This window comes from Centrocercus urophasianus, unplaced genomic scaffold, assembly GCF_019232065.1.
Source record: "Centrocercus urophasianus isolate 14NV4802_14NV808 unplaced genomic scaffold, USGS_Curo_1.0 seq_10, whole genome shotgun sequence".
NCBI classification, from domain to species: Eukaryota; Metazoa; Chordata; class Aves; order Galliformes; family Phasianidae; genus Centrocercus; species Centrocercus urophasianus.
The window spans coordinates 85,342,094-85,369,026 of record NW_024884142.1 but is presented as its reverse complement, the minus strand read 5'-3'; the positions used below and the strand labels follow the sequence as shown (position 1 = coordinate 85,369,026).

The following is a 26,933-nucleotide window of genomic DNA, read 5'->3' as shown; positions in this document are numbered from 1 at the left end:
AGTTTTGACTTAGAATGCACCCCTCTCAAATCCTAAGCAATTAGGAAATTACAGCCAAGGACTGTTCTTCACTCTCACAGTTCTGCAAGACTACACTGGCCCAAGAAATGATTTAAAACAAGACTTCATATTTAGGGAATTTCGTATTTCGCATCTCTTGTATTCACACGAATGTACTGTAATTTCCTACTTTCAGAATATTCCGTTTTTTTATGTCTGTGGAGAAAAGATGGTGGTTGTAAAAATCTTTTTTCATAATCTTGATCGTTAGAGCCGTGAAGTTGGGGTAGTGGACCACTTACATCCAATGATTCTGCTCTCTTATGTGTATGGCTTCCTCTGGTTAACTGGAATTAATTGGAATTTCCCAAACTTAAGAGGGAAAATAAATAAAAAATTACACAAACTCTAGTTAATTATATGCAAAGTCCAGTAAACAGCAGCAGCAGTTAAAGGTCAAAAATGGAAACAAAGAAAAATGATTAACAAATTTTACTCCTTAAAACAGTCAGGATTCAATAGAAGTTTGTACTTTAGCTTTTTTCTTTATCGTTAGAAAAAGCATTAACATCTTAAAGTGCACAATTACAAAAATGTTGTATTTTGAGTGACATGTTTTGCAGTCAATTTCCTAAATGGCTCTAGTAAATTCAAATTTAATTCCTAAAGTTACAGCAGTTCAACGTTTGTAGGAATATATTTATATTACAACCTTCATTAGTTACCCTCTTCAGCTCCCCACATAGTGGATTTAAACATCATTTGTCAAATCTGTTATACTCAGGGCATACTCAGTTTAGCATTCTAACCAAACTCTTCTAAGGGGCTTTGAGAGGGATAAATTAGGGTTTTAGATCTATTGCATTTTCCTAACAGGAACAGAGATGCAGTTTGGATAGCTGGCAAGACTATCTCATTTGAAAACTAGTCCAATCAATGGCAGCACAAAATGAAATGCAATCTATGCCATTCAACGCGTGATGTAATTCCTAAAGTGGTGCTCAAAGAACAACAAAAAAGTACACTAGGCTAGAGGCAAAATTCCAGCTCGTTCATTCCACTTCTTTGACTTAATGAACAGACACACTCAACTAATTGCTTTGGCAGGCCAGCAGGCTGCCTTTGCTTAATAGTACTAACTACTAGGAATTCCACTACGCTTCAGCCTCTAGTATTTAGGATTTTTAACAAACACTGTTTTAAAGTGAACCTCAGGACTGTCTTGCATTTAGAAGAAGACACTTCTCCCCTCACTTCCTCCCTCTAGTCACTGCATTAGGCATAACTACGTACCAATACATGATGTGTAGACCAGCTGAGTACTTATCCATCACAGGGAAGCCAAGCACCTACACAGCACTCTGCTAATAAAGGCTATTTGGAGCAATTCTGAGCTTACAAATAATAGAAAACTACCTTCCCCATATCCTTGCTTCATGCTTGCCAGATACATCCATTTGAATTTACACAAAGGCACAAGGGTTCTTCATCTTCATCTTACAGGGCTGAGCTGTGAACATGCAGCAAAATTCCAATCTCATATTCACAGCAGAATACAACAAATATAAACACAAAACTGAATCATTACTTGACCTTCACATTTAATTACTCCTCTTTTCAGCTAGTTCAACAGCCTTTCCAGATCTAGCAATTCATAACAAAGCATCAGGCAGCCAAGCATTCAAAAGATGACAGGCTTGGATTTCTTCACGATGACCTGGACTTTTTCATTTTCATGATTAAGCTACATTTAAAGAAAAAATATTACCAATACCATCCAGAGTTCATTCCCTCTGCATCACATCCCTGTCAGTTTTGTGCAGTATAAAACATAATAGATAGTATAATCATCAGCTTCATACAAATTCCTGGCATTTGGTTAGAGAAGGAAGGAAAGAACTAAATGAATAACAGTAAGGGTAAAAGTTCTTCATAGGCACTGAAGGCATCTATTACATGAAGCAAAGTACATGAAAATTAGTTTGGATTCTGATGTTAGGCTCAATGTAAAATTCTTGGAGGTGCGAAACCCGCAGTAGTGCTGTGAAGTTTATCCTATCATAGAATTTCTTCTATGACACTCTGACAAAAACTAAAGACTCAGCTGCTACATGCATGCTGTTTGATAAGATCTAAAATGATTGAAAGTTCATAGCTTCAAAAGACAGCCTGCACCCTACAAAGAAATACAGCATTGAAAAGGAATAAGAAAAAAGTACAAATTTCCATCAGTGACCGTGTTTGCAGATGAGCAATTTACACATCTAAGTGAAAAGTCATCTGACAAAAACGTTTGCCATTACTCGATCATCTTGTACACAGGGTCTCCAACCTGAATTGTTCCAGTTTTGTCAATAGCAAAGTATTTTCCAAAGAGAGGGCTGGATTTGTATATGTGCCGCTCTGATGGATCACACAGGCGATAACTGCAAAGAGAGAACACTTCCTTAGAAGCAGTGGAAGCATACCCTAAACATCAAAAAGCAGTGGTGGCAGAGAGGACATATGATGTTTGGACCACCATACTAGACTACAAACTAAACAAGCACTATAACTAAGCACTTCAGACAGAGAGAGAGAATCTGACTGCACTCACACATTCATACATTTACCACATACACAGAAGATAATTTAAAGAAGACATGCTAAAGCTGCAAAAATCAAACCTTTAAAATACCTTAAATATCTGTCACATCAAGCATTCATTCTAGCACTGATGAAAGAGCAGCGAATATAAAGTTTGCAAGAAAGAAGAGAGAACTTCCTGAATTTTCTTACCACGCAGTATTGCATAAAATAGAACGGAAGCCAATAAACACAGATCTTTGCATTATTACATCCCACACATCCTTAAAACCACTTTTAAAACATCAGCCTAGCATGTGTTGGGATCTAGCCTAAATCCAATCACACACCCTGAAACACACTGGTATTTTTAAACCTTTTCAATGTTTCCAGAGGCTCTTTCCTGTCCAGAACTCCAGTGTCTGGGTCAACAGTCGTTAAAATACACCTGCAATGACAAACAGCATCAAATCATTCACTTTTTTTTTTACTATAAATCTTTATACCTTTATGTAAAGCAACACTCTCAAATGCTTACCTTCCACAGCACACTGTCCCTTTCATCTCCACGTCACCAATAAGAACGTCCTCCCAGTTGTCCTGAGGAAAGGTTTATACACAGATAAGATGCACCACGCACAACCAGTCCCACCAGTCACCCCTTGAACAGGCAGTACCACTCCAGATAACCATCTTTAAGAGCACACATCCCCATGACTGAAAGCATACAGATATGTTTCGATATGTGAATATTCATCCAATTTCTACCAACTGCCATCTATTCCTAGGATTGCTATGTGTGTTAAAGTCTAATATCACAGATGCACTGTGTTAATTTGGGACTCTGGTACGGGGTCTTTGGTGGTTGTATCCAGTCAAAAGACTTATTACAGAAGTCAGGCCCCATACATGGTCAGAAACCTATTTACAAAAAAAAATACGGCTGTTGACTGAGTTTTTAATTGGAGCTTCAACTTTGCTATGGCACCTATTATCCACCCTAGCAGGGTATAGTTTACTTCCTACTCAAAGCTGGTGGTCTGCTGAATTTCTGCTTTTTAGGCTCCAGATGACCTTTTTTTCCAAGAAAAAAAACTTTCCCAAGACAACAGTTCTGCTGAGGCGTTTGAGTCAATTGCTGAAACCCCTGGATTCATTGACAGGTACCAATTCCACCAGATACCTTCATAAACAGTACTTTTTGAACCACCAGAACGCAGGCAGAGATGTAGTGATGGTACTGCAGAATAACAAGGGCCAGTTTTACTCTTGTGCCAAGAGCTATAAAACACTGCATTCACAATTTTGCAAATTGTTAATGTACACTGATAATCTGATCAATTACAGCATGCACAGCTTTCTTTGCTTCACACTTAAAGGCGAACTCTAATAGTAAACTGTCACTTAAATACACTGATGTCATCCTTTGCTAAGCTAATTAGGTATTCACAGACTTGTCACCTCCCCTCAATGATTCACATGGATTCAAGCAAGAAGAAGCAGTATCTCTCTGGAATCCAGCTGTACATCGCAGAACAGCAGCTTTCCTCATCCATGTTGGCACCACATCCCAAGGAAATTGAGTTGAAGAAGAAAAACATATCCAAGACTTCAAAAAAACATTTCAGATCTATTTTACCTCCTCAAAAGCACTGCAATCTGACACAAAAATATTCGGTCTGAAGTTCTGTATCTTAACTTTCTTCTCCAATCTGGTATTTAAGTCTTCCAAGGAAGCTTCTGAGATGATCAACACTGGGCTACAGTCAGGATAGGCAACCTACAAAAACAAACACAAACAAATTGTCAAGCTGTAGGAGCATGGGAGTAAATGGCAAAAGATAAGTTACACACTGATATGTTGCAACAAGAGGCCATTTATCTGCCTGGCAGTATTAAGATGCTGTATTCAGATTTTAGTTTTGGTGGAATGAAGTTAGAAAAAAGGCAGTTACTTCACTTGCAATTTCAGAAATTGCTACAACTTTCATTTGCTCAAACTGTAAAATTAAACTTCTATTAATAGAATTAAGCTGAAATTACAGCAGCTGTCACAAGAACTGTGCAAGCATGAGTGGCTTAAGGAGGAAACAAGAGCATTAATTACCTCGTCAGTGGTTCGGAAAAGGTTTATTACGTCCTTTGACTTTCTTGGCACCATGGAAGGCTCGAAGTGCACTAGCCGATATGGCTCTGAATTCAGGAACGTGGTGATCCACTGAGCCACTTCATCACCACAGTCCCTGCCTTGAATATCCAATCCAAACACCCTAAGGGATCACAAGGCATATTAGCAAGTTAGCTGGAAAGCCAAGGGCTCAAGCACTGTCGCTATTCAAAAGTAAGCATTTTAACAGCAGTAGCTAGACGCAGGTAATAAACCACTTGAATTAACAAGGTGGAAGCTTGCTGAATTTGGCATGAGGATCATATCCAGTGTGCAATCTTCTTGTAGGAAGCTGAGTAACACAGACGTGGCTGGACAATATCAGCTGGTAAAAGAACAAGCCGCAAAGAGTTTAGATGCCCAGGGCTGACTGTAACACAGCAACCAGTAACAAACCTGTCTGTCTATTCTCAAGTGGGGAAAACAAGTATTTTATTACATTTACCTATGACCAACACCAAAAGATCTCTACCAAAAACTGACTGACAGGTAATGAATTTGATGAGTGGCATTTTGAAGGATGTGGTTAATTACTGAAATTAGAACTTGCAGATATTGTCTCTGATTGTTAAGGATGTTTTCCTTCATGTTTTAGTGCTGTAAAGTTTACCCAAAGCTGAGTAAAACTCTGCCACCTATGGATCTCTTCCCACTGCATTCTGACATCAATAAATTTGCATACGCCGTATGTATTTTAACTATGAAAGAGTAGGGGCTGCAAAACAGTTTGTCAGAAGCTGGTATTTACACACTCCACCAAAAAATAAAAATAAAATTAAAAAAATCAGCAAAATCAAATCACACACTACATCCAGACCACCTGAGAATCAGCCTGTCAGCTCGAAGTGGAGCAGGAAGTACAATGCAAACTTCAACCACTGTTTTCAATGGGACCCTTTCCCAAAAACGATCTGTCTCCCAAGAAGTCTCTGGAAGATGGCTTTGCTCCCCTCACCACATTAGGCACAACAACAAAAGGACACATGCCAGCCTTTTATGAGGCCGCTGGCATGGTCTCCCCCCAGTGAGATCTCGCAACAGGCAACTAATTCAACAAGCAAAGCTCAAATTTAAGATACTGAGCTATTCCAGATGCTAGGAGAGGTTAAACATTTATAATGGAAGCAAAGTCCATCGGGCATAAAAAGCCACCAGCAGCAGAATTTAAAACAAATTTATGCAAGAAACACTTTCCTCACAGGACAAGGTAAACCTCAACTCAGTACATAAATTCCAGCAACAGTCATGAATTGTTTTACTACTGTTGACACAAATGCTCTGCAGTTTTTTCTACCCTTGCAACAGCATGCTACATAGCTTTATGCATGCAGATGCTCAGGCAGCTCATCTAATCCTACCGAGCTCCTCGGAGCCCATTCCTGCTGCCAGGACCTCACAAACACCCATGGGAAGGCTCAGAGCTCCAGGAAACGACAGCCAGCAATGGGCTTCTGCTGCCAAAAAGATCAATTTCTTTTCACTCACACAAACCACCCCTGCAAAACTAACCAATAACAAACCACTCCTGCTTGCTTACTTTCTTTTCAGAAACACCCCAAATTTATTTGTGTGTGTTCAATTTGTGTGTGCAGACCTACACAGCCTTTTGCAGCCAGATGCAATATTGCATTGTTGGTTCCCACCTACTACTGGGCATGAGCCAGCACTGATCTGAAGGCACCATGCTCTCCTTGCCCGCAGGTTGTGTGGTGCAGCAAAGCAAAAACTCCCATTCACAGGCTGGAAGGGAAAAATCTGGGATCAAAAATCAGATCTTCATTTGCCGAATATATTACTGTCCCCAAACCTCACTCTTAATGATCAAATCAGCCAGCCTGGAGCACAAAAGCAGCAACATCATGCAAAACCTCAGGACTTGTCTTGAAAAGAACTAGGCAAGGTACTGCTAATTTTATATCTATGGCACCACCAGAAACTTTATAATGTTCATAGTCCATTTACCTGCATCTAACTTCTGCTTATTTACTCTCCCAAAAATCTAGCAATTTTAAAGCCATGGAGTGCAAAGGTTTATCAAACTAAAGAAAGAGGACCTGAGAGAAAATTAAATTCCTGAGATCTAAAATTGCAAAGTCTAAGATAATTTTTCATCACGGAAATGCACTTAGTCTATTTAAATCTTCTTCTAACAGCACAACAATTTGAAAATAACCTACTGAAAATAGTGTACATTTCTGATACGTGTCTCATTGGCTAACATATAGACTGTACAGACTGATTTTTAATATACTGCCCTATTTCTCTGTGAGAAACCTTAACATCTGTAACTCTCTCCTCCTTTGTATTTACAGAGCTACTGAGCTGTGCTAATCAGGGGCCATCATAGCAACTGATTTATATTAAAAGCAAATAGAGTTCTTTTCCAGCACTTAGTTTTAATTGTACCAGTTGGCACACTAACCTTCTGCGCTACCCAAACTAACAAAACTAAGCGGTATCTCTGCAAGAACTAACACAGAGTACAGTTACTAAGTAACCTTAGGTATGAATTGATATTCTAATAGGGATATTCTGCTTCCCTCTCCCATTCCCCAGCACAGATTTCAATACGTGAAGAGAAATAACCAGGGCAAACCCATCCCACATGACTGCAGGCACAAGGATAAATCTTAGGACGAACTTTTTTCTCAGGAAGAGCAGTGAGGCAGTGGCACAGGCTGCCCAGAGGTGGAGGAGTCAATGTCCCTGAGGGGTTCAAGAAACGTGGAGATGTGGCACAGGGATGTGGACAGAGAGCAGTATTGGTGGTAGGGGGACAGTTGGATTGATGATCTCAGAGGTTCTTTTCCAATCTTCATGATGGTTGATTTTAAGAACGAGATGGCTGCCTGTAAGCAGTTCACCTGAAACAGCTTTGTGAGGGGGCACGGACCTGAACCCCAAACTGCTGATGCACACAGTGGCAGTGACCAGGAAACGCAGGACTGAGGCGCTGAGATACAACCACTCACCCACGTGAGAACAGGCAAGCAAACACGAACAAGCAAACTACACATGGTCCAAAGACTAAAGCGCACAACTTAGTCTTTGAACGCTAGGCTATCTTACCTGAGACTTTCCTCCACTACTGTTTATCACATCAGAAGCGGACCTTTTTGTTACCATCAATCCCGGCCTTTCGCATAATAGTAAGAGAATTTCACCTGCCAATTCCACTCAAAATGCCAACCATCGCCCGGCCGTGAAGCATGCGAGCGAGGCACAGTACAGCAGGCAGACAGCAGGGAGGAACAAGGGGATCCCGGGCGGTGCCCCCCCTCCCATACCTGCAGTTCTGCACCGGGTTTTTGCGGGGCAGCTTCACGGGCAGACACAGCTTCTTCATCCCCTGGGCGCTCAGGGTCAGGTAACCATTTTCACAGCCGGTAGAGATGAGGACGAGACGCGGCTCCTGACGAGCAGTGACCATGTGCCCGTCCTCCTTGACCACGAGCCAAAACCTGAACGATACGGAGCGAGGCTGAACACGCGATGCCCGGCGCGGAGATCCCCGCCGCAGCTCCGCGCAGGGCTGCCCTACCTGTCCCGCATCTCCCCGCTCTGCAGCCCCATCGGCGTCACCCGCGCCCGCTGCACCGCCACCCCCTGGCACGACTTTACGGGGTACACGAACAGGCTGGACACCGTGCCCACCCGCTGCAGCCGGCCCGGGCGGCGGCGGCGCCCCGCGGCTCTCCCTCGGGTCCAGCGCCAGGCCCCGAGCAGGACGCCCAGCGCCGCTACCGCCGCCGCCGCCCACAGCCAGCCCCGCGGCGCCGACAGCACCAGACCCTGCGCCCCCATCATGGCGACCGAGCGCCGCGCGGAGCGGACGGCGCGGGCAGGAAGGCGGGTCGGGGCCGCCCCCTTCCGGTTCGGGGGGCGCAGGGACGGGGACGCGCTGCGCCGTCGGTCTTTCTGAGAATAAGTTTTTTCGAATACCCAACCTGAGCCTTCCCTGGTACAACTTAGGGCCATTATTTCTTGTCCTGTTGCTGCTGCCTGGAAGCAGAGAAACACACTGAGGCCCTGGAGCGTGGCCAGAGAAGGGCAACAAAGCTGTGAGGGGTCCGAAGCTCCAGTCATATTGAAAGCGACTGAAGGAACCGGGATTGTTCACTCCGGAGAAAGGAGGCTCAGGGGAGACCCTGTCCATCTTTACAACTGAAAGGAGGTTGTGGTGAAGAGGTTTGGCCTCTTCTCCTGGGCAGCAGCTACAAGATGAGAGGGAATGGCCTCAAGCTGCGCCAGCAGAGGTTCAGATTGAGTACTGGGAAAAAATGTCTCTGAAAGAGTGGTGACGCAGTGGCACAGGCTGCCCTGGGAGGTGGTGGAGTCACCGCTCCTGGAGGTGTTCAGGAAACATGGGGATGTGGCACTGAGGGCAACAGTCAGTGGGCCACGGTTAGTGGGCATGGTGGGGATGCGTTGATGGTTGGACAAGGTGAACTCAGTGGTCTTTCCAACCTTGATGATTCTGTGAAATAAGGAGCGGTTGGAAGGGGGAGCTTTGCAAAGGTGAGGTATCCCTCCAGGCTGATTTTCTTATCTTGGGATGACTACACAAGACCGGCTGAATTACAACAGGCAAACTTAGTAGGGGAGAGACATCTCATAAACTATGCCTGCGCACCAAGGAGTCATCTTGCTGTCATTTGCACAGGGGGAGAGTGAGACCTCCTGAAGCCCCTCTGAACCACCAACCCATTTCCAGAGTATTGTAAGAATTGAACAGCACTTGCACAGGAATAGGGCCATACTTTGATCACAACATTAGATGGGGCCTGACAACCACCCAAGACCCAGACCCATTTCTGGAACATTATGAATAACTGAGTTTGTACTCAGGGAGAACATAATGCAAAGGCATCATAGCTCATTGCTAATAGGGCATTTCTTATCTAGTACCAATAACCATTTTTCCCAGGCAAACTTGAAGCTTCTCTTTCTTTGAGTAAAAGTGTTAACCGATTGCTTGGTGTCATTTCACCTTAATTTACCTGATAGAATCTTGAACTCTGTGACCTTTGTACACTACCCAGGGCAGTCTGGAGTCAGGTCGTGACAGATGTATGCCTGCAGCTGCTGCTGGGTGCCAGCTAGGTGAGACCCCATGTCAGGGCTTCCTTCTTGTGGGCACCTGATTAGAAAGCCTCATTAATGGCACTCCATGGGGCCTTTGTGCTAGGCAGGTGCAACATCATAATACTGCTTGTGGCTGCTGACATCGTGGAACCTTCTGTCAACTTCCAGGGTCTCTGGTCAGGGCAAAGTTGGAGCCTGCTACATTGGTTCCTCTGGCTTCCCTGCTCAGGCTCACAAACCAACGTTTTTAGGATCAGCTTGCCAAGACTGAGGCAAGACCAAAAAGCAAGGAGGGTCAGTGCTTTGCATTTCTGAGAGATTTATGCAGCCCTGCCACTATGAACTGCTGGAAGTATTACATTGACTGCATCCTGAGTGACAGGAACATTGATGATGTGGCCATTGTGGGCCTCTCTGACAACAAGTGCGTGTGGGCAACCAAGCCAGGAGGGCTGCTGTCAGCTGTCTCACCTTATGAAGTGGACTTGATCACAGGCCAGGATAGGAAAACGTTCCTGATGACTGGAATCACCATCGCAGGGAAGAAATGCAGTGTGATTCGTGACAGCCTGCTGGTAGAAGGAGACAACGTGATGGATGTCAGAAGCAAAGGTGGTGACAGCAGATCCATCTGTATAGGCAGGACCCCCAAAGCTCTGATCTTCCTCATGGGCAACAGAGGAGTCCATGGAGGAGTCCTCAATCAGAAGATCCATGACATGATTGTTGGCATGACACTATGAGGCAACTGGCACCAGAGAGACAGAAATCTTCCATCAGAATATGGTGGCATTGTCATAGCTTTCGCAGAGAAAGGAAATAAGCCTGGTTTTCTTGCATATGCCTTTGCCTACTTCTTTCAGGTAGGGGGATGTTAGGAGAGCAGCAGTACGGGGACATTCACTCTGCCTGAGAAGCTTCAGTGCAGGAGTGCCGCTTCCCCATCCCCATCATCTTCAAATCGTTAAATATAATTTAATGAATCTAAAATAATGACTCGTGAAGAAGTTGATAAAGCTGCCCCAGACATGAAAAGAGAGCCAGCCCTGCTGAAGACAGAGTGAATTTGCATGCCCCTTGATAGCCATTCATCTTCTAATTTAACACAGAGTCAATATTTGGTAGTTTAATTAAACTCACAGAGAAATCTTTAATCTGCAGCCACACCTACAAAGAGCAGTAAAATGCTGTAAAGAAACCAGGCATCTGATGTATTAGCAAATGTTCGACAACACTAATGACTGTCTAATTTGTAAACACTTGTCCTGTGAACAGTACGTACAAGCATGAATCAAAACAAATTAACAGAAGTAATGAGGGGAAAAAAAAACAAAACCAGAAAAACACAAACCAGGTTAGGATCTAACAATAAAAAGCAATGCATGAAATGAAATGAATGGTAGGAAAAAATACATTAATATTTATTCTGGCTACAAGTTTCTCAAAACATGATGCCATTCCTAACAGATACTGACATTTATTTTCACAAGCTTAAGGCAAAATGAGTAAATATCTCCTGTGATGTTGTGAGCACTGGTAGCATTCTCCTCTGTGCATATCACAAAACACAGAATGCTTTTGTCCCATGAACTTCAGTCTAAGAGGCATTCAGAGTGACAGGATTCGGAATAACAGAAAATACTTTCGCATGATTTTTTTGATTGCTCCCTTCTTTGGTGCCAGAGAGAACAGATCTGAAGTGTATGTGTGCTCCCAAAAAACAGTGACAGGATGACAGGGATGGCCCCAAGTTGCACCAGGGGAGGTTCAAGTTGGATATTAGGAAAAACTCAGAAAGAGTGGTTGGGCACTGGCACAGGCTGCCCAGGGAGGTGATGGACTCCCTGTTGCTGGCGGTGTTCAAGAAACATATGGATGTGGTACTGAGGGACATGGCTTAGTGGACAATGTTGATGGTAGGTGGATAGTTAGACTAGATGATCTCAGATCTTTTTCAATGTTACTCTATGATTCTATGATTAACCAGCATGAGGATATGGAGATATATGGGCCTATTTAGTGTGTTGGTGCTTTGATAGCTACAGCTACTCCCTAATCATACACGATGGGTAGCACAACACTGTACAGAAAAGCTTCTTTCAATTCAAAGGACTTGAGCATTAAATCTAGATACAGTTGCCTTTCCTAGTGATTCCATAGAAATGGATTAGAAAAGGATTTCTAAATCCAAGAGGGACCTTAAACTTATTCCCTAAACCCACCAACTTTGTTCAGATCAGCTCTGACTCTTGAAGACTGTGGCATGAAGGAGCTGAAGGAGGAATAACAGAAGGCAGCAGCATCCTGATCTGGGTGGACATTCCAAAGAAGTTCCCACTGTCAAAGGCAGCAAAACGCTGGCCTAGGTGAGGAGAAAGGGTCTTGGGGCAGAGCTAAGTGTAGGTTGGGTTTGTCCCCAGGAAGGAATGAACTGTCCCACTCCAGAGACAAGCCAGGTATTTTTCCAGTGCCTCTGCAAATTCCACAAAAGGTGGGGATGATGGGATGACACTGCTGGTTATGCAGTCATCCCACTTTGATTTCAGACAGGTATGATAAAAAATATTTTACATCGTACCCCCACACCAATTGCATCCTTCTTCTGAAGTCAGAACAAAAAAATAATTCAAAAGATTCCTTCATAGAGAAGAGAGGAAATCAGAGTTCAGTGAGTCATACACTAGAAATGAGCTGAGTGAAATTAATGTAGGAAAAAATCTCAGGAGAATAATTGGCAATGATAGAATTAAAAACAGGCTCATTAATGAGAGATGGCTTTTAATGGAGTCAAAATTGTGTGGCTTTTCTTACATAAAGAACCATAAATGTATAGAAGGCAGGCAGGTCGGTAGGCTGCTTTGTCCTCCGTCTGGTCATACAGGAAGGTTGACTGAAAATTGTCTAATTGAAAATTCCTCCAGTCAAATGTTAAACGTTGGCCTCCTTAAATTCACCAGGACAGCGGTGAAACGGTTAATCCGAGGAAATTTTTGGACCAGGATGAAGCATTGTGGGCTATTTATACACGAGAGCTGGAGCTGGGGTACAAGGCAGCTCCCGGGGCAGGTCCTTCCTCCCGTGTTTGAAACCTCGCCTCCTGTGGAAAGCAGCTGGGATCTCTCCAGTAGAGGGCGAGATTTGGAAACAAGTGGCTAGGGCTAATTCCTTCAGTGGAGCAACCTTCATGAGGGCTTTTAAGGCACACCAAGAATTGTGAAGTGCAATAAATTTCTAGGTGTAGAAGGGAAAAAAGAAAACACAACAGCAACAAAAACAACAACAGCAACAAAAAAAAAGAGAGCAGTGTTCCATGTCTTTACATTTGAAACAATTGCAAACAGGATACAGAGACTCCGGATTCAAAACACCAGGCCCAACATCCTGAAGATATGTCTTGGCAAAGTAGCTGAGGGGAGGGCAGGAAACTCAGCAGGAGGAGGTGAAGCAGAACAATAAGCAAGGCTAACAAGGGTGGAAATCTGACTTTTTCCCAGGAGATGGCACTAAAGGACAATTGCCTTTCAGCCAGCATTGCTCAGCTCAGAGGAAACCTCGCTGAGGGCCAAACTTCTTGGCACAGTTTGCCCTGAGATCTCTGCAAGTCCTTCCCTATCAACAGAAACAAAGTTTAATTCTGTGGTTTCAGCAAGGGATGGCAAGTGGTGAAAATTCTCCATCTCCATGCAGGAGGTAAACATGAAGTGGGAGAGATGCCAGGAGGTCTCTGGTCCAACTCCTGCTCGCAGCAGCGCCAGCGCTGCATTTGGACTGGATTTTCTCTGCTCTTTGTACAGTCATGCCTTGAAAGACCCCTGGGATAGAGACCCCAGTCTTCTAGGGCAGCCTCTTCTATGTGATAGCTGAACTATCACATTAGTGATCTTTTCTTCTTGTATCTGGCTGAAAACTCCCTCATTTCAACAGATGACCATGGTCCATACTGTCTATGCGCACCTCAGATGCCTGGCTGCATCCTGTTGGCAACCTCTTTTTCAGTACTGAAGAATCCATTAGGTCCCTCTCTCCTCTCCTCCAGCTAAACAAAGCCCGGAGCCCTGAGCCCCTCCTCACTGGTGACGCAGGATCCAGGAAGGAGCACCACCCTTGCTGAGCTCAACCTGGACTTCACCCCAAAACCACCCTGGCAGCCTGATACCTCCTCTTGCAGTGACAAGGGTGAGAGAATTCACTTCCATTATCTTCATTAACTCCATTATGCTCCTTAGGGTCCCTATTGCTCCTTGAAGAAAAATTATTTCCAAAGCTCGTTGAACACAGATTTTAGGACCTGTTTCGTCTCAGAAGAGGACAGGGCCCTTGGGACACAAAGAAAGGAGAAGGCTGACCAGACCTGCTCCCGAGCCCATCGCATAAGGGGTGAACCTTGGCCCATGGCTGGCAAAGTCTCACAAGCACTGCGTGATGTGGTGTGGTGTGGCTTCCCCCGGTCACGGCACTTCACAGGCAGTTGTGCCACAGTGCTTCCTCACAGCAGGACAAAGGACAATAGCTGTGAGGCCACTGCCATTTCCTCGGGGCTGTGAGGCTGAAGCAGCAATTAAATGCTCTGGCAAAAACAGCAGGAATGAGCTTCGTTCTGCTCCATCATTCACGGCTAGAATCAGCCAGGGATTTTGTTCATAGAGCGACTTGCTGGGCTGTTGGGGGACTGGAGTCCATTTCTGAGAAAAGCTTGAGCAAGGTGGCTCCTTCTGACTGCTCCTCTTGTACCCAGCTTCCTGGGCTTATTCACACTGCCATGTGTTATAAATGATGATAAGATGAGTGGAAGTGTGAAGGCAACCAGACACACTGCAGCACGGCTCTGAAAAGCAACACCTGCTTGCTGCCATGGCAAGCAGAAGTGCAAAGGAACTGCTTGCCTGCATTCAGGCCTTGAAATCAAACTTTCCCCAACAGCAACATCTATCCCATCCTCATGTATCCATGAGGAGGACTGGCATTCCTCTGAGAGGCTAAGAGGAGCTTGGAGAATAAGACTGAAGGGAAAACACTGGCAACGAAACAGCCTGCCGGTGCCCACAGCTGAACTCTCCTGCAGCTGTGCTGGACACGACTGCAGCCCTGTGCATGCACCCCATGACTGGGTGCTGCTGTTGGAGCGGGGCTGGGGAAGGGAGGGAAAGCCCTCAGACCACAGCTTGGCCTCACAAATGCACCGCGCCGTCTGAGGAGTGGATTACTGTCTAAGGAGCACCAATTAGCTTACTGTAATTGGTAACCTCAGTGAGAGAGAGTTCATCTTGAGGAATAGTCCTCCGTGAATCACCAGCTGTTTTATAGCAACAGCAATAGCAACTAATTACTTGCTTACTTTTTCTTCTTTCTTTCTTTGTTACAGACTTATTTTAAAGACACTGTTTGTTCAGCAGGTTGCTCATCAACATGGAGCACCAAACTTTTTTTTCAGACTGTTTACAGATCATTCTAAGTCTACATAGATGGCAACAAGGTTATTATTCCCTTAACATTGCACCATACAAGCAGAGGCTATAGGTCAGCAGACAAAAGTCAGTGGCAAGTGCTGTGCCAAGCAGTTTGCAAACTAAAGTTCATATTTACTTCTGTGGAAAGTGCCTGCATTGAATGGGCTGGATTGTGTGGTGCAACGAGGGAGCAACCATTCTGTTGACATGGATGTGCAATGCACAGAGAAAACAGTCGAGTCCTGGATAGATGGTGGGAACCAGAGCGTTGTGGTCAATGGCTCAGTGTGCGGGTGGACATCAGTGATGAGTGGTGTCCCTCAGTGGGTCCATATTGGGACCGGTTCTGTTTAATATCTTTATTAATCAGAATAGAATACCATGAGTTGGAAGGGACTCAGAAGGATCACTGAGATCAACCAGTGGCCCCGCATAGCACCACTCAAAATCCAAACCCTATGTCTGAGAACTGTCCAAATGCTCCTTGAACTCTGGCATCAGTGCCATGCCCACCACCCTCTGGTGCAGATCCTTTCCCTCACGCCCAGCTACCCCTCCCCTGGCACAGCTCCATGCTGTACCCTCGGGTCCTGTCGCTGTCACACAGAGCAGAGCCCAGCGCTGCCCTCTGCTCCCTGTGAGGAGCTGCAGCCACCATCAGGCCTCCCCTCAGCTCCTCTGCTCTGCTCTGAGCAACTCCATCAGAAGGACAGGTCTGACAAACAGAGGTCAAGAAAGCTACAGAGAAACAACTAGAGGTCACCACCCTCCTCTGCAGCCTGCTCACTACACCTTGACTTTCCTGAGTGTCTCCATGCTGCCCGGCTACAGCCCTGTCCCACAGGAGGGGCCAAGGCCACCAGCAGAACAACACAGGGAAGTTTACACTGCAGCTTCCCCTTTCTGCTTGGGCCACGGCTGAAAAGCTCCTCGCTTGTGTGCACGCTTACATACACAGATAATCACAGCACATGGATCGCATACTTTTATTTACTGTTTGGATAGAAAAGAGCATGAAAAAAATCCATCTTTGTTCCATTTGCTACATTTAGAAGAAATACAGTAGTGTGCTAAGACATGCAGTGCCACTCTGTTCAGAAAAAGGCAAAGAACACAAATGAACAGCAGTTGTTTCCAGAAGACGCCAGTTCCTTGATTACATAAACAAACCATCAAAACTAGGAAGATCTGTAGTACAGAGAAAGTGCTGGCAGGGAAATCATTCACTGCTACCATGAAAGACTGATCGGAAAAAAAGCCAAATCAATTCACAGAATTTTGAAGGCCCATAAGAACAGTTGTTCCTGTGCCATCAACAGGAGATTGATGTCCCTCGAGGTGTGACACGGAAGCGGCTCCATCCGCACATCTGAGCTGAGCCATCCAGCACTGACATTGGCTGCAACTTCCACACGCGGAAATGGAGGTGGAGCCAGCAGGTTACGTGGGCCCACTCTTGTGCAGAACATGCTGCCCCAAATGGCGCATTCAGCTTTTTCAGATACAGCTGGTATTTTGTAAAAAATTATTTAAGTTCATTTTTTGAAGCTCCAGCTTCTGGAGTCAGTTATGCTAGATAAAAACTGTGTATAAAAACCAGCGGGTGGGATTTACAGCAGCAGAGGAAAGCTTTAGCATTTTAATCACAGTGAACATTTAATGCCCCCAAATCAGCAGACAAACACCTCACTTCCTTCCTGGGTTTTTAACTAGTGCTAAGACCTAAGGGCTCATGATTTCCAATGTTTGAGCTGAACAACAGTGATGCAGCAAAGCCCACCATGTCTCCCCAGTCAATTCATACCCAGAAGTTTGAGATCATTCCTAGCTTAAACCATCTCAGAAAGAAAAAAGGACGTAGGACACCAAAGGCTTCCTTGTCCTATCTCTCATTACATATTTCCTCCATAGTTTTGACTATTTCCTTCCCATCAGACTCCACTCTCCTCCACCTCCCGTCCATCACTTTCACCATCTACTTCACCTCTCTCCTTCATCTACCTGCTTTCCCATCTGTTCTTGGCTCCCCTCCACATGTAGCTTTAGAAAACCAACACATGCCCGACTCCAAACTTCAGCTCTGTTAGTCCACAATCACTTCCTTGTCCTTGCAACCCAATCTGATTTTAAAGGTTGGAAGGTGCTGGAGAATTCTGCAGAAAAGAATACGGGGCGCAGGTGCTGCATGGGGTTGGGGCTGTCCATGTCCAAGAGGTTTCTCAGACGCAGTCATGGATGATGATTTAATGGTAAGAGAGACGAAATTGCTGCAGTCTTCTGGGAAAGGCTCACGCTCACCCCGTGCTCTAGCGGACGAGTGATGCCATCTGTGCTGCCACCCCGAAGGGAGCGGTGTAGGCTGTTGCCAGTCCTTGCAAGCCGACCACCAAGTAGCGGCATCCTTTCTGCAGGGCTTTGCCGACGTTCTGCAGGAGAGGTGAGGGAATGGGGGGGGGGGTGAAAAGGACAGGTAATGGAAAAGAGCTTCCCAGGAGACTGTTCTGACAGCTGCCTTCATGTGCAGTGTTCACAACCTAGAGAAATGGGCTTCTCCTACAGCTGATGAGAGCTTCAGCATGGAGCTGTTTTACTGTCTATTTTTACCTAAAAATACGCACCCACAGAGCACAGTTGCACCGAGCGGATGCAGCCTCAACAGGAAGTGAGGCTTTATTTGGATTTTTATTCGGGAATAAAAACAATTTCAGTTCACAACCAGTACGTGTATCCCACAAACACATGCCCTAAGTATGTTAGTATCTTAAAAGCACATAAATGTTGTGTCACAACAAGACTTCTTAGTCAAAACAGAATGTTTTGATCCGTGTTGATCACTATATGTATTTCAGAACTCAAGTGTACTGCATGAGAACAGATTATTAGAAGTAAAACCTGAGCTAATTTAAATCTCTCTCTAGTTGTTGTTCACATGGGTGTTCATGACTGGGGAATGAATACAACGGGTTCAGCCTGGGAAGAAATCCCAACTGTGAGTTGGTGCTTGGGCCTAGGTCAGAAATGTCTCCTGTGATGCAGAAAACATTGCAGCGGAGGATATATTTATACACATCATGACATCAGTGAAATCCATTATCTGTCACATTCCTAAGATTTCTTACAGCTAGATTACGGCAATCCTGCCACAGGAAACCCATCACCTGCAATGCCACACAGCTGAATGCTGCGGTATTTGCAGCTCTGGAAACATAGCTGAAGGGAGTTAGGATGGCAAAACGGAGGGGGATGGAGGAGGACTTGTGGGGCTGTGCTCACCCCTGCCCTGCTGTATCACACGGTGACTTTGTGTCCCTCGTTTGCCCCTCACCCCACGCACCTCCCCTACTCACTGGTGCCTTCATGGGCTGTTCCCTATGACAGTGCTACCGAGTCCAAGCAGTGCCCACGGGAGTGGCACACAGAGGCCCTGGGGGCTGCTATCAGCATCTGCACGGCAGCAGCACGGAGCAAAAACAATCCCCTGCAACGTAACCACGTTCACAGACTGCTCCGTGTGCAGCACGGCGAGCTCGGCTGCTACGAGGCTGCTGCTTAAGGTGCATTTCCCATGACTTGGAAAGCAACGCTGGAAACTGCAAATACTGAATCCATCACAGGAGACTGAAATAAGTGGTTCCTATTCACCTCAGCTTTACAAAACAGAAAAACTTGTGAGGCAGCTCGTGACTGTGAGGTCAACCGTGAAGTCTTATGAGTTTCAATAGTAAGTGGTTTGCCCAGCTAACTGGCGTTCTTTGGGTGCTGGACTTCAAGAAAACCACCATATTTTTTAGGAACGCGGTAGGATGCCTGTTCTCCTATTGACATCCGTGCTCTCAGGTAGGAAGCCATTCCAGACCCCAAACAGGACCTTCCTGCTGGCATAGCAACTATTCCTTGCTACGAGTGCCGACACACGGCCTAGACGTGTGTAAGTGAACAGCACAGAGAAATAGCCGCGTTCCCCTGGCGGCACTGGCCGGCCGCACTGCCCAGCACCGCGCTCACCGGCGGCGGCCCGGCCTCAGTTCTGCCCCACGGCCGGCTGCGGAGGGACCTTCGCTGGGTCCCTGGAAAGCATGCAGAGCGCTAGAGGAATCTCCCCGCGCTTTCTTTCCGTCATTTCTGCCAAACAGAAATCCAAGCTAACGAGCTGGAAGCTCTAACGAACGGTGTGGAACTAATGAGGCCGAAAGAAGGACAGAGTGAAGGCACGCCGTCGCCCGTCCCACGGCTGAGCTCGGCGCCGCTCCGGGGCTGGGAGCGCGGCGTTCTCCCCCCCTCCTCACCTTGCCGTACTTTCTCAGCCTCTTGCCGTAGGGCCGCTTGCCGGGGGGGGGCGGCGGCCGCAGGGGCTGGTAGGAGTCGGGCAGGAGGGCGAAGCGCACCTTCCTGCCGCCCGCTCCCTCCTCTCGCTCCTGCTCCGGCCGCGGGGCTCCGGCCGCCGCCTCCTCGTCCTCGCCGGGCAGAATGCGCACCTGGTCGTCGCCGAGTCCCCGCCGCGAGAAGCGGCTCCGCGCCTTGGCCCCCAGCCGCGGCCCCACCGTCATGGTGCCGTCCCGCGCCGCCGCTCGCCGCTCGTCGCTCCCTCCGCCGTCGCCGCCTCACAGGTGTGGCCGGAGGCGGCCGCTGTCCCGCACCGGGGCGGCCCTCAGCCGGGCATTTCCTCAGCGAGCAGCAGAGCTTTCAGCCCGCGGCTCCCTGCCTGCGCCCCTGGCTTGGCTAGTCCCCAGACGGTGGGAGACGGGCGCCTGAAGTTCAGGTCCGTCGCTGTGGGTAACATCGCACGATCGCGTATATTCCTAGGACCGATATTGCTAGGATTCCTAGGATCCTATACTCCTGGACCCACGGGGACCATCGAGTCCAACCCCAGGCTTCAGGCAGAGCCACCCCAAATCCAAACCCTACGTCTGAGAGCACTGTCCAAACACCCCCTGAACTCCGGCAGCTCAGAGCTGTGCCCACTGCCCTGGGCAACCTGCTCCGTGCCCACCGTCCCCTGGGACAGAACCGTTCCCTAACCCTCCCCGGCCCTTCCCGACACAGCTCCGTGCCGTTCCTCACTTACAGGGTTAGGCTCCGAGGGCAGAGGTGGATGCCATGCCCAGCCCAATGAGCTGAACCGCCTGAGGGGCTGGGACACCCCCCTCCTCTCCTACAACTGCAGAACGTGACATGGCACTTTACTGTCTTTCAGACTCTGCAAGCTGAAGCCACGCCGAAGGATTCGATATGCAGCATCCTACTGACTGCCATGATTAAGCTGCGTGCTGTTCGCCAATAAAGCCAGCAGTTCTGAAAAAGTCCATCTTGTGGCCATTGCCATCTTATCTCTGCCAGTAACAAGTCAGTCTGAAAACCAAAGGACGTGTTTGGGTGCAGCTTTGGCACTGAGATCGTGCCTGCGCAGAGGCATTTTTCACGGCTTTGCCGCAGGGAGCAGCTTGGCTCACAGCTCAGCCGTTCTCTTCCAACAGGGCACAAAAAAGGTCACATTCAACGGGATTTGGAAACCAGCATAATTTCACCCTGCTGGCAGTCACAGGCAATAGCGTCATTAACAGACCATTCTGCTTCCCCTTCTGAAAAACTAAATGGGCTTTTTGGGGTGCTCTATTTCTTGGGAGAGCTGAACTAACAGGTACAATCTCTGGCCTCTTGAGACATTATCTGTGTACCATGGAGCAGCAACACAGCTCCTGTTACATGAAACAGTAACAATCTGGGGCAAAGCCAGCCCTGTGAAAACACAGCATGTAAAGCAGGAAGCCATCCTAAGCACTTAATCTACCACCCAGAGTATGACCTACATACATGAACCTTTCAAGAAGGCCAAGAGTTTTGTTTCAGCACAGAGTTCAGATGTGATGCTGGATTCATTTCATGGTTGTTTTCTAGTGGTGTATTTTTGAGGATAAATGAACCTTCATGGACACTTACGGGCACGCTGAGCAGACACACAACCCATCCCTTCCCAGGATCTTTGAGTAACTTCTGGAAAGCTCTTGGCCACCCATTTCCAAGAAGTACTGTGCCAGTGAACCCGTAAGACTGCAGAACTGATGCAACATCAATGCTGAATTCACAGCACATAGAGCACGAAGGCTTCACACTAGAACACCCACACACAATGCACACCTGCCATCAGAGACCTCTAGACTGCGTTGCTACTTGCAGAAATTACTGCACTTGCATAAAGGGCCAATGACAACCGTTTTAGTATGGAACTGTTCAAGTAAGTTTTAATAGAGTGCACCAGTGAATCAAGATGACTTGCATCAGATTTTGTTTCAATGAACATCAGATAAAAAAAAGGGGCTACAGTTCTTTCTTTCCAGACACCATCCTTTTGCTAAGGCAACAATACACGTCCATTTCAGAACATAACTGATAACTGTTACAGAGGAAAGCTACATCACAGTACAGCATGTCAAGTCCATCTTCGTCAAGAAGCCATTCCTGAATGGCACATTTACTACACTTACAGCCTTCTAACTTCGGGTTACAGAGTTTACCACAGCTTTTTTTTTTTTTAGTTTTTATTTTTTAAAGTGACAATTTCTTAATGAACTTTCTATTCTTCACAAGAGTGTGCGGATGGGGCCCATATGTTGATATTACAGTAATTACGACATTAAATAACATTGCACAACCAACCTCTATGGTTAATTCAGTACAAAATAACAAGTATTAAAATGTACCAGTACTAGTGGTTTTACATACTTTATAATCATTAATTATGAAGGGAAAAAAAAATGTGGTTTGCTTTTTTTTTTTCTTTTTCTTTTCTGTAGGCAAACGCCTAATTACAAAGCTGCACATTACAGGCATAATGATGTGGAATAAATACAAGAAATCTGGTAAAATATTAAACACAAACAGGTTACATGGGAACAAACTGTACAACCACAAAGCATAAATCAACAATTTATCGTTATAAACAATGTATGTTCAGCTGTAAAATAGTACGTGGAATTGCATGTACTCTTTGGGGGCATGTATTCCAAAAGCCAAGCTAATTCCTGAGGTGGTATTATTAACTTATACAATTGGTCAACACTTCAGATCATCTTGTGCTATTAAACAGTCCCAATGTATTTCCATAAAATGGAATTTATAGCATTCGGAAGGCAGCAAACGAGTGATATTTTATACCATGATACTCAAGTGAAATAATTGCAGTTCTCCATTATGGTGCTACATTTGTTAATGGGCCACGGGAGCAAGCACTATCATTTGCAGACAAAACATCACGCCTGGATTCTGTTCCCCCACAGCTCTGAGCCAGCCCAAGGCAAAACAAAGGTTTCGAACTGTAAGTGCCAACACTGTAAACATGTTCGTATCTTTCAACTCAACACTGTCCAACAGCAAGGTAAGAGCCAAAGATAAGCAGGAACAGTCTTGTGTGGAACTAAAGCCAATTCATCCATCGACTCTGGGTTCAGATCATGAACAGCCTTTAAATAAAAATGGTCATGCTACAGTTGTGAAAACTACATTTGTGCATTTGACTCAGGACACAAATTTTTTCTTTCTTTTTTTTTTCTTTTTTTTCTAAAAACGCATGATAGAGGTAAGACTTATAAAAACCACCAAAAATGTAAATGATAGGGAAGAACTTCTCCAACTCAAAGCATCAAACATACATTTCTGTGCAGAAATCTAGACAACTATACAAGATCTGAATTTAAGCAGTCATCTTTTTATTATACAACCCTATGAACATAAAATGAACAGAATGCTCTATATACTTACCTGTACATGTGAACATAACTTCTTTAGCTAGTTATTTAATATAGGTCATACTGGATTTAACTTTACAATTCTGAATAACTATGTATAACCTTATTGCAATAAGGGCAATTTCTACATGGGAGTTTCACAGGCCAATCACGTTAGGCGTAACCAGTACATTCAAAGTGTAGATCGTGTATGAATCTTCCCTGATCCCAAAAAATTCAATTTCTCTTTACAGCTTAAGCTCGTTTGCTATCTTGGATGCAATGTTCTTAAATGCAATAGAAGTTCCAGATATTCTCTTGAAACGAACTCCATTGAGCGACAATCGTGGCAGTTTGCAGACTTCCATCTCCCACTGAACAAGGCTATCTTGTCGTGCATCACCGTGAACGCAGAAGAGCAAAAACCTCTCTTTTTGTTCATAATCACAGTTATTAGCGTCTAACACCTTCCGAATCTCTCTCATCATATCGTTTGGGTCCATAGAACTAGTGGTCTTCATGCTCCACGTGAACCGCAAGGAACGTGGCTTCGAATCTTTGCTATCCTCCTTCTCCCTGTCTTTCGGCTCTCCAGAAACGCTCCTGGAAGAAGCGGCATACAGAACAGTCAGGGGCGAAAGCAGCACAACCGAGAGAGAGAAGAGAAACACGGTTTTTGAACAAGGGTTTCTAAACTGTGGCTGACGCGCTGTGTTAGTCGTGTGCAAGCTGACCTGAAGCGTTACACCGTTACTGTCTGGACACTCGTGCATCCATGTGCAGCACGGCACTGCACTGGGAGCTGATACCAGAGCTGGTGCAGCTGCCACGATGGCATACGAGCAAACCCAGTTTGGAAACCCCTGTTCTGAAACCTTCTGATGACAACACACGTAATGGTAACTGCAGACACATGTTAACTCCATACTGCTCCAAAGGAGGTGGAGCTATGTAAAAGCATGACTGAAGTTCTGCTGATTTCATGATCTGCAGCATGCCATACACCAACAAAACTGAAGTTGAGGGACACAATCCTGAAGCATAAACCATACTGTAAAAGCAGCAGAGAAGTAACCCCATCCTGCAATTCATTCAGTTTATTTCCCCTCTACTTCTCTACCTTTTCTCTTCCCTCCCCCCCCCCCCTTTCTTTTTTTTCCTCCATCTATTTTTGACCTCTCTCTGTGCAGAGACCTTATAATGATATGCTCTATTTCAACTGATGAAGCAGAATGTTGTGCTTCATTACAAGCACGTCTTGTTGGTAGATTACTGAACCAGTCAGCCAACACTGAGAAACAGCACTGATTATTTTAGAGACATTCCACAGCCAACAATTTCTGTTCTCGTCCCAGGTCTGTACGATACCTGATGCCTCCTCCATCCACCACCGGTTGAAAGTGATGGGGGAAAGGTGCTTTTCTCACTTTAACAGCCCGTAATTTATTGCTACTCAGAGAGAAGCCAAAACAAACAGTTAAATTTAACGTTCTTTGTGATCTCCCAAGAACCACATCAATACTACAGGATAGAGCGTGACAGGGCTAACATCTAAAACAACTTTTAGCCCAAAAAAAGACAATGTAGGATGACAAAAAGTAGAGGAAGCTGGAGAATGAAAGCAAGAGCTGAAAGCAACTTCACACTTAATTTCATTTGAATGTTTAATGACTTTTCCTTCACCATGTCGAATTCTAGCTGTGATAAGACTCTAATGAAGGTAAAATGTGCTGCGTACGAAACACTGTATCCAGCTAAGAAATTGATTTTTTAATTTAATTTTATTTATTTTTAAGATAAGGGTCTACTGACTTGTTTTGAAAACTAAAAACTTTCTGTAGTTGACCAGCTTAGAATGCAAACTGCAAAGCCTGTCCTTCAGACAGCATAAAAAAAAGAAAAAAAGTTATGCACTACGCTAAGCACACCGAAAATGCAGAATTAAATGCTGGAAGATGGCAAAAGAGCAGATATGCTGGAAAATGAGCATGTGAAGGAATGCTTTACTACTAATACACCATCTACAGATTTGTACATGGCAGCTGCCATACGAAGTCAGCACTTAGCAGTCACCACCCTTTTTGTCTGAATGTCACTTATTTTTTTTTCTCTGTGCAAAGTGGCATTCATTCAGCAGGCACAGAAGGGTGTTTACTTCTGGCAAACAGTAGTTCCAGTAATTAACACAGTATGCAAACTACTGTAAAAATTTAGTGTACAGATCTATACACACAGACACACAAAGTACGTTACATTTTCCACTGAAACCAAAAGTAAACACCGTGAAATATTTAGAAGCCAAAGCATGATTTTAGATGTCTAAATGACTGGTTTGCTCCTATCAGGACGTAATTATTCAAAGGAATAGAGGTTTGTAAGTACTTTACAAAAAAGCAAGAACGATGGGTAAAGGACCTCACCATAGCCCCCTCCCCCCCCAAATCCCCAACATTTTTTAAAACCCAGATTATTTAAGACTATTCTATTTTTCATCCTGATTTAAAGTCTTTAAGAAATCACTTAAACCATGATGCAGAAGACCTAGGAGCGAAGTATTAATAGTGGCTCCTCACCTTGAGGTGTCAGTTCTGCCACTGGCTTCGCCTTCACTTGGATCCCTCAAAACAAAGTTAAGGTTGAGATTCAATGATAAAGGTGAAAAATAAAAGTTAAGAAAAACCTACATCTAGTACAATGTTAAATAGCTACTGAAGAGAAAAAAAATCAGTGTAATAACGTCAAATCTAGTATTGTTTAATAGTATTTCTTCACATCTGTGATTTTTATTTCCATTTATGACACCTTCCCTTCTTTCAGCTCTGAGACGTAATTATTACTTTTTTATTTTTTAATCTCATGTTAAAATGAACACGTTGCTCTCAGCCTAGTGCAGACAGAGCGGATTCCCCATGTAATTCCAGCAAGCACGGAACAGCAGCGGTCAGTTGAGGTGGGCTGGGGAGCTCAGCTTGGCACCCTATGGGCCAGGGCTTCCTGTGCTGACAGCACTTCGGTGCAGGCATGCCCACCCTTAGAGGACTCGTGTCATTAAGGACAAGACGTGCCTAAGAATCTGCATGGCCACGTGTTTGGAGCCCAGTTCAGAAAGGTTCCTTCAACATCCGCTCAACTTTAAGCATGTCAGCTGTTACACTGACTTCAGTAAGGCTATTGGTGAGCTGGAAGTTGACCGGGTTTTTTTTCTCTACTTTGTTAAATTAGAATTGAACTTCATTAAGGAGACATTCTGTAGTCTGAAGCAGCTGGCAGATACATTCACAGACCATATGAGCCACCTAGTTTATACTGCTGCAGTGCATACATTTAAAGGACACAATTTTAATTAACTGATTCAAGTAATATCTTCAAAACAAATACTTTAGGAACCACTATCAGAGAAGTATCATTTGTTATAAAACACTGATAGAAAATACTTTGATATCCTACACATAAAACATTCTCATTATGCATTTATTTTTATATACTTACCAAAAAAACATTTGCCAAAAGTTAAAAAAAATATATATAATAATCTTTTGTGATACCTTCTGATCAAAGTATGCTTTAAATCATTATTTCCTCAACAGTACAGAAGTTAAAGGCATGCAACTTACATGATGCCAACTGAAAGAACTGGAAAAAACAAACCCAACTATGTAATCCCAGCCATTGTAAGTCTCAAACCCAAAATTTAAAAACAAAGTACTCTGAGGTCTTCACTACAAGCAAATGTATTTCTCATTTTCATTTTTCACAGTATAAAATAATAGCAAATTATATTAAAAGTGCTATAGAAAAATGTTTGTTTCAAAAGACAACACAGTTTATAACATGTTCATTCTAACCATGTGTTTTACAACAGTATTACTGTAGCTTAACATAACAGATATATTAAACCTTCCATGTCTCTCTTTAAAACGAGGAAATTCCAGGTACTATTCCTCA

The 26,933-nt window shown here is 44.8% G+C and overlaps 4 protein-coding genes across 8 annotated transcripts in view; 1 reads left to right on the top strand and 3 right to left on the bottom strand.

Annotated features, from left to right (window-relative positions):
- Positions 1-477: 477 nt before the first annotated feature.
- Positions 478-8,539, bottom strand: LOC122158649 (mitochondrial amidoxime reducing component 2-like). Its single transcript, XM_042815468.1, has 7 exons — positions 8,274-8,539; positions 8,020-8,193; positions 4,673-4,835; positions 4,205-4,345; positions 3,104-3,165; positions 2,942-3,013; positions 478-2,426 (listed from the first exon to the last, which is right to left on the bottom strand). The coding sequence occupies exons 1-7, from the start codon at positions 8,537-8,539 to the stop codon at positions 2,300-2,302; spliced, it is 1,005 nt and encodes a 334-aa protein (XP_042671402.1). The 3' UTR covers positions 478-2,299.
- Positions 8,540-10,155: 1,616 nt separating this feature from the next.
- On the top strand, positions 10,156-10,560 carry PFN3 (profilin 3). The gene has a single exon (XM_042817921.1). It carries the CDS (start codon positions 10,156-10,158, stop codon positions 10,558-10,560), a length of 405 nt encoding a protein of 134 aa, XP_042673855.1.
- A 5,676-nt stretch (positions 10,561-16,236) lies between these two features.
- On the bottom strand, positions 16,237-19,829 carry CUNH1orf115 (chromosome unknown C1orf115 homolog). Its single transcript, XM_042816976.1, has 2 exons — positions 19,551-19,829; positions 16,237-17,690 (listed from the first exon to the last, which is right to left on the bottom strand). The coding sequence occupies exons 1-2, from the start codon at positions 19,809-19,811 to the stop codon at positions 17,571-17,573; spliced, it is 381 nt and encodes a 126-aa protein (XP_042672910.1). The 5' UTR covers positions 19,812-19,829; the 3' UTR covers positions 16,237-17,570.
- Positions 19,830-22,949: 3,120 nt separating this feature from the next.
- The window catches only part of MARK1 (microtubule affinity regulating kinase 1), a 53,750-nt gene continuing 49,766 nt past the window's right edge, over positions 22,950-26,933 (bottom strand). For 3 of the 5 annotated variants that reach the window (XM_042808770.1, XM_042808779.1, XM_042808805.1), the window contains 2 exons: positions 25,562-25,606; positions 22,950-23,591 (listed from right to left, as the gene is read on the bottom strand). In XM_042808770.1, coding sequence (XP_042664704.1) covers positions 23,237-23,591; positions 25,562-25,606 — 400 coding nt within the window. In that variant the 3' untranslated portion in view covers positions 22,950-23,236. The remainder of the gene's footprint in view (positions 23,592-25,561; positions 25,607-26,933) is intronic. The other 2 variants (XM_042808783.1, XM_042808793.1) reach the window with 1 other exon arrangement.

What these genes read in the sequence shown, in the direction of transcription:
- PFN3 (XM_042817921.1), top strand. Translation starts at nt 10,156, where the DNA reads ATGAACTGCTGGAAGTATTACATTGACTGCATCCTGAGTGACAGGAAC.
- LOC122158649 (XM_042815468.1), bottom strand. Translation starts at nt 8,539, where the DNA reads ATGATGGGGGCGCAGGGTCTGGTGCTGTCGGCGCCGCGGGGCTGGCTG. An exon ending in AACCCGGTGCAGAACTGCAG is followed by an intron (nt 4,836 to 8,019) that starts GTATGGGAGGGG and finishes GTGATCCCTTAG; the next exon opens with GGTGTTTGGATTGGATATTC. An exon ending in CCTCTGGAAACATTGAAAAG is followed by an intron (nt 2,427 to 2,941) that starts GTTTAAAAATAC and finishes CTCTCTTTGCAG; the next exon opens with TTATCGCCTGTGTGATCCAT.
- CUNH1orf115 (XM_042816976.1), bottom strand. Translation starts at nt 19,811, where the DNA reads ATGACGGTGGGGCCGCGGCTGGGGGCCAAGGCGCGGAGCCGCTTCTCG. An exon ending in GGCTGAGAAAGTACGGCAAG is followed by an intron (nt 17,691 to 19,550) that starts GTGAGGAGGGGG and finishes CCTCTCCTGCAG; the next exon opens with AACGTCGGCAAAGCCCTGCA.